The 11013-nt window shown below is 40.1% G+C and overlaps 1 protein-coding gene across 1 annotated transcript; it reads right to left on the bottom strand.

The window, feature by feature from the left end:
• On the bottom strand, positions 666-1944 carry LOC109832058 (transcription factor AIG1-like). The gene is made up of 2 exons (XM_020399507.1): positions 1602-1944; positions 666-1279 (listed from the first exon to the last, which is right to left on the bottom strand). The coding sequence occupies exons 1-2, from the start codon at positions 1755-1757 to the stop codon at positions 905-907; spliced, it is 531 nt and encodes a 176-aa protein (XP_020255096.1). The 5' UTR covers positions 1758-1944; the 3' UTR covers positions 666-904.

Here is an 11013-nt window from a genome sequence, read left to right as displayed (position 1 = left end):
ATTTTTTTTTCAATGGCTAAACATCAGGAAAAAACCACTTAAAATTGGGTGATTATCAGATAACCCTCCTTAAAACATTGAAAATATCGAACCCTTTAGTACTTCTCTTCGGGTTTTTCTTCTCCATACAGTTAGTGGTGGAAATGAACCAAATAATTAATAAATTGTTCAATAATTGTTCGAATAACTATTCAGTCATATTCGATTCGGTAGTTCATTTATCACTAAACAAATATTTTTTAGTATTTGAGTTTATTAACGAATAGAATTTAACCAGATGTATATTCGATTCGTTTTGACTATTAAATATTCGTTTAAAATTTGATCACAGCTTATTATTTGTATTATTGCACGTATGATGTTATATGTTTAACCCACTTACCATTTCTACTTAAGTTTTATATATTGATTTTAAGACTTAAATAATCTTAAATCTATTTTCTAATTAAAATTTTAATTTAAATATATATACATCATATATTATAAAGGAATAATATTTATTTATGGATTTTAATATTGTTTGAAAATCAAAACTCTTTAGCGAAATAAATATACTTTGATATTCGATAAGCATTCATGAATATTTATGAATATTTATCAAATACCAAGTATTCGAGTTCGAATTTGAAAAACTAGATATATGAATATTAGAGTCCGCATTCGAATTCAACAATTTTAAACAAATACAAACATGAACACCTCAGTATTCGATTCGATCCGATCGTTTCCCACCCCTACGTACAGTAACCTCAAGCGCTTACGATTAAATCATCTTCGTCAGTTTGTCTATAACATTCAGATCCACAACCCGCAAACCCCATGCCAATGGTTTTTTTTAACGTTAAAAAGTAAGTTTTTTTTCTAATTAACCCCTAAACAAGAGTAAAAACGTCAACAACCTAAACTAGAGGCGTTGCCTCTTGCACTGATCCCCAACAACCAAACCGGCCAAAACAGACCGGAGACCAGCAAAGAGCACGGACCGGTCCTCTTCAACCCCCGACTCCGACTCGAGCTCGAGCTGGCTCCTGGTTCGACCCCCAATCGTTGAGATCTCAGCTCGAACCGTCCTCGCATGAACCGAACCGACCGCCCGGTCCACATCAGTCAGCAGACCGGGCCGGTCCGGACAACAGATCCAGGCCCTGACTAGACCGCCCTCCTCTTCTACGTGGACCCCGTCGGCCTCGGTGGGGACCACCACGGCCACGTCTTCCGTCATCTCATGCAGCTCTCTCACTTGCCTCACCACCTCGCCCAGCAGCGTCGCTTTGTCCATCTGTGAATTTGTGCCATCGTTAAGCAACCACGTGAAAACATCTATATGCAGATAATTAATTAATTAAGAGGTAATATTAACTCTAGCAAGATATTTAATTAGTGAAGGGTTTTTTTTTAATTAACAAGAAATAAAAAATGGATGGAGAGGAAAAAAAATTTCTTAATTTCTTGGAGGAGCCGAAATCACAAAACACCTAATTAATACTACTCTCGATCGATAGCATATATGTACAAAGGTCCAACTGCAAGTGAGATTTTGAACGATTTTTTTTTTTTTTTGATTTATTTTGGAATTAATTAATTGAAGCAGTACTACGTACCCTGGCGGCTGATGGGATAATTGTACGCAGGGTGGCGAGATGGGAGTTGATGCGCTGCCTACGCTTCCTTTCGGCCTCACTGTGACTGCGATGCGCTCTTGTTTTGACCGTCGATCTTGCTTCTGTGATCAAGGATCCGACGTCGACGATCTCCATTCGTCGGCCGGAGCTATGGATTAAGCTCTAGCTAGCTAGTGATCACTTAACCGATCAAATATGTACCACAACGCTGGGGCTAAGTAGAGGAGAGTTTAGAGAGGAGGAAATTAGAAGGAAATAAAATGGATTTAGGAGTAATTAAAGAAGCAAATATTTGAGGGAGATCTTTGCTTTATTTGGTTTGGATTGGATTTGGCGATGGAGGAGGACAGGATCTTATGTATATATATATATATAAGGAGCGCGGGGTCCATGAAGGGGGATGGGCTTTTTTATTTTTATTTTATAATTAGAAATACATTTATTCTTCTTTTCCCTCACCCCCAACATATACAGGCCTTGAAACTTCTTTGATTCGGATCCTTTCACTGTAGCTTTGACGGTGAACAGGCCACAGTCTCAATCGGAATCGTTTATCATTTTAATTAATTAATGGTTATGATTTTTGTCCTTGAATAAAAAATAAGAAATAAAAAAAGAGTTAATTGCGGATACACCCCTCCAACAGATTCCCCAAAAATTTCTCCAAAATGGGGAAGCAAAAGTCATATTCTTTAAATTATTGTTGCTCCAACTCCAACAGCTTCCTCATTTTGAAGAATCCTGCATTTATTACAATAATAAAAATATTCTACATCTTTGACATGAACTTTAACAATAAAGATTTAGACATTAACTTTTTGTTTTTTGTCTCCTCGTTTTATAGTGTTGAGTCGTTTTTTGAGTAGTTGGAGACTTGAAGACGTAAAACATTTATGACAAAGCTCTCCCCAAAAATTTGAAAAATGCTGCAGATTTGGGGAAGACTCCCCTTTTTTTTCTCCTCCATCTCTATTTTGGGGAATGGGATGAGAAATCTGTTGGACCAAAAAAAGCCTAAAATTCTCTAAAAGTGAGAATAACAATAAAATGAAAAAGCTGTTAGAGATGCTCTAAGGATGGACTGAATGCGAATAAAATGTCTATGGTTCTAACTGTGTGGATAGGCCCTCTACGTTGTTTGCCTAAGCGCGGCATAGCCCCCCAAATAAACTTTTTTGACTCTTTAATTAAGAGTGAAAAAAAATTAGCAAATGGGGGTCTATCCATACCAATAGAACTCGAAGTCGAAAGGGGTCTATCTCCATCTATATAGCTCTTTTTGGCTTTTTAAGAGTCAAGAAAATTCACTTAGAGACCAATCCGCACAATCAGAACTATAGGGTGCCTATCCGCATCTACCAATACTAGAAGGATGTATCTGCAATTAAATTTGGAAATAATTAGCGTGAGGTGACAATCTCATTTTGCTCACGAGATGCTATAAGAGATAAAGCAATAGTAAGATCTGTCATTTTATTAGTCACGTCAGAAGGTTTGTATGCACATCATTACTCTATTATACCTTCACAATTCATTTTGATAAATGAGGTTGCAGCTTATATCCAGTATATCTCCAAATAAACACGACACGGTAATTTTGTTATGTGATAGACGTACAATGATGCATGTCTGTTGAGCTTACGGTAGTAGAGTTGCAAGCTGACTATATGTCAATAATAATTTATTGGCGAACACTAGACATCATCTCAATTTCAAAAACTGAATCGATGTTATACGAAAAAATATATATATATTGTTTTGCTGCTGTTGTTAATTTGCATGTACAAGGATCCTCCACGCACGAATTTCAAAATAATTCGTAGTAAAATCGTATTGGCATTATTGTTTGCGCGAAGTCTATAATTAATTAATTAATTAATTAATTGTGCGTGTAAAAAACTAACAATTTTCGTCAATACGACAAACGTATTCCCAAAGCTAGCTGTAGAAACGGCTCGTAGCTGTTGGAGAACGGGCAAAACGCATTGGCGGCGGTGAGATGCTCCCGAGGAACAGAATAAACAAAAAACAGCGAACAGGTCCATCAAACTGCTCGCTCCCACTTTTGGGGAACAAGGAAAGCGACAAGTAGAAAAGGGCAGGTTTCTCGAGCGTCATCGAGTCTTGTCTCCGCCCCGACCAATCGTCTCCTTTCCCCCACTGCTTCCCTGTCGTGCATGTGCCGGCTCCGCTGTTCCGCCGGAACCGCTTAATAAAGCTGCTCCGGTCGGATAAAAGCCCTTTTTCCTGCTGGTTAATTTACAAATCTAGCTATTCTTCTTTTTGACCGGTATGGGTTTTGTCGCTAATTAACTTGAGAAAGTTCACATGGGAGCGTCAAGCTGGTGTACGTGTATTTTGGTGATGAACAGTTGGTTTTCTGTTGGTAATATTTCAGCTTAATTATTGTTAGATTCTAGTTTTAAGGATATATAGCTTGCACACAGATATTTCTCAAAATTAAGAATTCCTCCCTCTCGGATTATAATACACTCCTTGCTTTTCTTCATCAATATGGCATGTGAAATAATTCTCGTGTCTAGCCCTTCATCTTCCAAGCTATATATGCAGCCTCGCTATATGATGAAAACCCTTAAATCGATTGGAATTATAAGGCTAAATAGCACTTAAATACCGTATTGTTTCGCTACCTTCCCACTTAAAGAGCAAAAAAGTGGCACTTCAATACTCTAGGTTGTAAAAAAATATATAATTTTTATACTCTAAATTGTAAAAAAAACTAGCATGTTAGTAGCTTCTGTTAGTTGCACACATAAGATTAATATTTCTAATAATATTCTCATGTGATTAGCACATGACGGTTTTTGTAATTATATTGACCCTATTTATTGTCATATTCATCACTATACCCACCGGTCTCCATCTTTTTATTAAATCTTACATTCATTTCCATAGATGTTTTTTTTTTTTTGCCACAACAAGTTCTTTTTTACGTCATTTACAATAATATTCTAACAATTGACAACTGAGGGTATTTACATGCTATTTTTTACAACTTAGGATATTTAAGTGTAAAGGTGATGAATCAATAGGATATTTAAGTGTCATTTAGCCAAATAAAAACTAGGTGCATATATGCTCTTTTAATAGATCAGATAATGGTTATATATGACTTATGAGTTGTCATCTTATTTATAAGTTATGAGTGGTGAGGTTCACCTTCTTTTGATATGATAAGTAGCTAGGATAAATATCACCGCTAACATATACATATTTGATAGTTCGGTTGGTAAAATGAGTTGGCGTTATACTAATTGCCAATTAACAAAACAAAGGTCTAGAAAAAGAGAGAATAATTAAAGAGGGTCCAATTTCAAATTCGAGACCTCAAAAGAGAAGCTAGCTTACTGGGTACGGCTAGACTAATTGAGCAAATGTTTTTTTCAACGAGAACTCTGACCAATTTCTCTCAAAGTATAGAACCCCAGCGCGCAGCCTCTCTTTAGGTTGCAAGGAGGCCAGAAAGCAAAAGAAGCATGGGCCAAAATGTAGAAAGAGGGTAACAATTTTTCTCGGGATCAAAGTAGCAAGTCTTCAATCTCTCTATTGATTTCTTAGAATTTGAGACTTTGATGCTCTTTTTTGTTCCTTGTGACCTATACATTTTTGAACAGGAAGTGGCCTGGATGTGACTCAACCTGACCAGAATCTTTTACCCAGCTTGGACCAAACTCAGATCCATACCTAGCTCTAGCTAGCTAGTCGCGTTCTTCCGTACTTAATTTTGAGAAGAATATTAGATGCATTCTGGCCCGGTACGATTCATGGACCATAACCCACAAACTTAGGAGGGGTATTTTAGATAGTAGGACCCCAAATCAATCTTTCGTATTTTGGAAATTAGTCCCCAAGACCTTCATATTTCGAAATTAGCTACCCAAATCCTTAAGTAATTTGGAATTAGAGACAAAGTTAGGAGATGAGATTTTTGGGATGAGGGTAATGAGGGAGTGGTTAAAAATGTGAAGGTGTGAGCTATCATTGAAGATGTGAGAGAAGAAGGCTAGGATATCAGATTTTAGAAGTTCCCAGAACGATTGGAAGAAAAGAATTGGGAATCCATCTGACTTCAGACCTATCAGCCTCCTCAATAGTATGTTTAAAATCTTCACCAAAGTGCTTGCAAACCGTCTCAGCCCTCTCCTGTCTTCCCTGGTCCATCCCTCTCAATCAGCTTTCCAAGGTGGCAAATCCACCATTGACTCCATTGTGTTAGGTCATGAGATGATCAATCAATGTTTCTCTAAGAAGATCGAGGCCTGCATCCTCAAAATCGACTTCTCCAAAGCCTTCGACTGTGTGGACTGGGATTTCCTTCTGTCCTTGCTTCAGGCTAGAGGCTTTGGCCCTAGATGGTGCTCTTGGATCAAATCCTCTCTGATCTCTTCCAAATCTTCAGTCATCGTTAATGGCACCGCGTCTAACTCCTTCCTCTGCTCTAGAGGACTCAAACAAGGAGACCCTCTCTCTCCTATGCTTTTTCTCCTTGTTGCTGACGTCCTCTGTAGGATGCTCATCAACAGTTGTGACCATGGTGATCTATCTGAACTTCATCTTAAGGGCAAGCTCAATGATATCAAATCACTTCAATTTGCAGACGATACTATCCTTTTTTGCAAAGCAACCATATCCGACATCTGCAACATCAAATCTATCCTGTATATGTTTGAAAATGTCTCGGGTCTAGCCATCAACTTTGCCAAATCCAACCTGTTCTACAGTGGCAAATCAACCTCCAAAGGACCTTTCCTGGCAAATATTCTTAATTGCCCTTTCGCATCACCACCCTTCAAATATCTTGGCCTCCCAATTAAACGAGGCTCTCTTTCCAGAGCAGACTGGCAACCCCTGTTGGACTCCCTCCACCGCAAATTATCTCTTTGGAAAAGTAAATTTCTGTCCATTGGCGGCCGTCTTGTCCTTCTTAACCCAGTGCTCTCATCCATCCCTCTATATTATATGTCGTTCTTCAAACTCCCCTCCTGGCTCATCAAGAAAATTGACAAGATAAGACGTAACTTCCTCTGGGGCAAGGCTCCAGATAGTTCTTCAGGCAATAATCCGATCAAATGGGGGATTGTCTGCACTCCCAAAGCATGCGGAGGACTGGGTGTCATCAACCTTCATCACTTTAACACTCTCTCTTCTCTCCAAATGGCTCTGGAATTTTTTGGACAATGATCATCATGTCGGCAAGGTGCTACAATCAGTCTTCTCGTTCAATCTCCACAGTCAATCCCCTCCTAATCAGTGCTCCAAATTCTGGAAAGATGTGCACTCCTGCTACCGTACCTTCTCTCCTTTTATCAGGTGGTCCCTTGGCAACGGCAACAGAGTCTGTTTTTGGGAAGACAAGTGGTCTGGAGACAATTCTCTTGCTAGCCCATTTCCCAGAGCATATGATCTTGCCTTTTCCAATCATGTTTCCATCTCTTCCCAAGGGAGATGGCAGGGTTCCAGATGGGTATGGAAACCCATTATTAGGCGTCCTAGTAGCGATGAGACCAGGGATCAAGTGTTAGCCTTATCTCAGTACTTGTCTGCTTCCAATCTTGTGCCGTCCGCGATGGCAGATAGTCCCTCCTGGTCTTTAACACATCCAAGCTCTATACTGTCAAATCTTTTCATCATCTTTTAGCTGATGGTGGAATGCGTTTCAGCCTCCTTTCTACCATCTGGAACAAAGTCTTACCTAGCAAAGTTCAAATCTTCTTCTAGCTCCTTAGTTCTCTCAGATTGAAGACCAAAAACAGACTTGCCTCCCAATGGTGGTTAGTAGACTCTCGCTGCTCGTTCTGCTCTGATCAAGAAACGCATGACCATCTCTTCCTATCATGCAACCTGGCACAACAAGTCTGGGCTCCCCTTCTCCTCAAACTAGGTATTGGCTCCCTTCCATCCAACATTGAAGACTGTTTAGCAATCTGCTCTAACCACTCTATCCATGCCTCCGTTCGTCTTCTATGGGGCGTCTGCTTCCCCACTGTTAGTTGGGTTCTGTGGAAAGCTCGTAACGACCTAGTCTTCTCAAATATCTCGACTTCCCCTCTGATTATCATCAAGAAGATTGTTAACCTCATTCTCTTCTGGTCAGGGGCCTCTACCTCCAAGAAGACGCTCAAGTTAAAGAACCTCATCCGTTCGTCTGGTCTCCAAGACATCCTTGAATCAAGTGCTGACAGCAACTCCATGGTCTGAGCTACTGATAGTACTTTTGTTCCTTTTGTATATGCTTAACAGTTTTTGGTCTGTTTTTTCTTTTTTGCTTTTTCTTGGTTTTGGGCTTCAGTTGGTTCTGTTTTTTGGTTTTTTTCTTAAGACATCTTCTAATGAATGGGCCAAGATGCATCATTCATAAGAAGATATCTTCTTTTGTAACCTAAACTTTTGGTATAGTTTATACATACTGATAGGGATTAAGCCCTATTTTTCCTTCAAAAAAAGTAATTTGGAATTAGTCCCTCTATCTGCCACATGTTGGAATCAGTTCCCCGGATCTTATGAGTGTTTAATTTTGGAAATTAGTCCTCCTAGTACGCATCAGGTTGAAAGATGTAGGGATTAATTTCAAAATATGAAAGATTTGGGGTGTTGATAAAGAAAAACCAATTAGGAAAGCTCTTTCTCGTCAAAGGATTATAATTTTGATCATGAACCAAGAATGAAACCCAGATCGGTAAACTCAAACCATACCCAATTGCAACCAAACCAAGATCGACGTAAATTTGACCTGCGCATGCATATAAACTAATTGCAGGCTATATCACTGAGGAAGTAGCAATTAGTTATACATTTGTAAACAAGCCATACAAAATTGAGAATCAAATTAACTAATAAATTCTCAATCAAAATACGTTAGAAGTGTTATTTGTCATGTTTTACAAACACTATCAGGTTTTATCCTATAAGAGTTCTACAAGCATCTTTCCTTAAATAATTTTTTTTTAAAATCCTACAAGAATCTAGGACAACCATTACATACAGCAGACAATGTCAAATTCAAAGTAAAGCCAGCACCAAAAGAGAGAAGGGGGGGAAACAATTTCAAAGCGCTCAAAACTACCTTATCTTTCCCAATTAACTGATAAAATTTGCCCTCGGATCAGCAGGATAAATGTTTGATTTTGCAAAGAACATCAAGTTCAAGGCGGAAATTGAAAAAACAGGACAGAATGGAACTTAAAGATACCTTGTGTTGTATTGACATTTTTTTCCCCTTTTACGGTTATTTCCAAAGTCCAACTCAAAACAAAAGAAATAGAAAATGCACCATAATTTCTTTTTCTTTTCTTTTTTTTTCGAGTGGAAGAACGGCCATCGTCATTTTCCTGGCAAATCTCTGCCTGTTCTTGATCAATGTCCATGCCCTTGACTTGAACTTCAGATACTGGAATATTATAAGCGATTCTTTGCTCAGATGAAAATGACGATGGCCGTTCTTCATCAAAAGAGGTCTCCTCAGTGTTGTGCGCGGCGGAAGCTTTCTAGGGCAACACGAACAATAACTTGAACTAAACCACAAACAATATGCAAACCACAATCACAGCAAGAACACACAATTTACGTGGTTCGGCAAGTTGCCTACGTCCACGGGGCAAGGAGGGGGGGAGTTCTTTCTACTAGAAATCAAGAGAATACAAATAGGGTTACAAATCTCTCAGACCAAACCCTAAAACAAAGCTCTAGATCTCTCAAAGCTCTCTCACAATTTGATGCAATGATTCTCTCTCTTTGGCTGCTCAAATTCGTTCAACCTCTACCCTAAACAAACAGGTTTAGGTATATATAGAACTTACAAAACGAACCGGGTCAAAAACCTGGAAAAACTGATATCCGCTTCGTCGGTCGACCGTCCCGGTCGACCGCGATCAATTCCGGTCGACCGGCCCGGTCGACTGATCACCATCCAGCAGAAACCCCAAAAATCCAGAGAGACCGTCGGTCGACCGGGCCGGTCGACGCCCTCCTTCCAGATGCACAGGAAGCCTTGTGCACGAATGCGGTCGACCGGACCGGTCGACCGCCGCCTGACTGATTCTTCTCTGATGCTGTAATTCCTTCAATTCTCCACCTCGGCGAATGTTTCCACCAAAACTGAGCCGACACCAAACCATCCAATAGTCCCTCAACAAGTCAGGGAACCAATCTAGAGCTAAAACGCGATCCCCCCCCCATCTGAAACAACTGATCAATACCGACTGCATCTGAAAGACTGCCTACGTATCCTCTTGCCCAAGGAATCAAGCCGAACGTAGTTCACCCAAATGGCCGCCAACGGCCTCAGCACTGAAGGATGTTCAACAACTTCAAACAATGACCAAATTTTACTCCTGAAACAACTTTGGTCAACATATCTGCAGGGTTGTCATTTGTGTGGACCTTCTCCAATATGACATCTCCATCATCCAAGACGTCCCGTACAAAGTGGAATCTGACATCGATGTGCTTTGTGCGCGCATGATAAACCTGGTTCTTTGCCAAATAGATAGCCGACATACTATCACAATATATCCGAATAGTCTCCTGAGCGATCCCCAAGTCCTCCAATAATCCACGCAACCATAAAGCCTCCTTAATAGCTTCAGTAACTGCCATATACTCTGCCTCTGTAGTAGAGAGAGCCACTGTGGACTGAAGCGTGCAACGCCAACATACCCAATAACCCACGCAACCATAAAGCCTCCTTAATAGCTTCAGTAAATGCCATATACTCTGCCTCTGTAGTAGAGAGAGCCACTGTGGACTGAAGCGTGCAACGCCAACATACAGGTGCATCTGCCAATGTAAAAGCATAACCTGACGTAGACCGGCGTTTGTCAAGATCTCCAGCATAATCTGAATCCACATATCCAATACAAGCCTGCCCGTCCTTCTCATCTTTTTGAAACACTAAACCAACATCCACGGTGCCTCGAACATACCGTAGAATCCACTTCACGGCCTCCCAGTGACCCTTCCCGGGGTCATGCATGTATCTCGATACCATGCTCACGGCCTGTGACAAATCTGGCCTCGTACACACCATCGCATACATCAAGCTACCTACTGCACTAGCATATGGGACCTTCGACATATAATCTCTGTCCTCAACTGAAACAGGTGACATCAACGCTGAAAGCTTGAAGTGGGGAGGCAATGGTGTCCTAACTGCTTTTGCATTTCCATCAAAGCTGAATTTCTTCAACATCTTCTGCAAGTAGCTCTTTTGAGTAAGCTTCAAACTCCCTCTCACCCTGTCTCTCTCGATCTCCATACCCAATATCTTCTTTGCCTCTCCAAGATCCTTCATCTTAAACTCGGATGATAACTCCTCTTTCAGCTTTTGAATAGCTGAAGAATTCCTGGAAGCAATAAGCATATCATCAACATA

This window comes from Asparagus officinalis, chromosome 3, assembly GCF_001876935.1.
Source record: "Asparagus officinalis chromosome 3, Aspof.V1, whole genome shotgun sequence".
NCBI classification, from domain to species: Eukaryota; Viridiplantae; Streptophyta; class Magnoliopsida; order Asparagales; family Asparagaceae; genus Asparagus; species Asparagus officinalis.
This window is presented reverse-complemented; position numbering and strand designations above follow the sequence as displayed.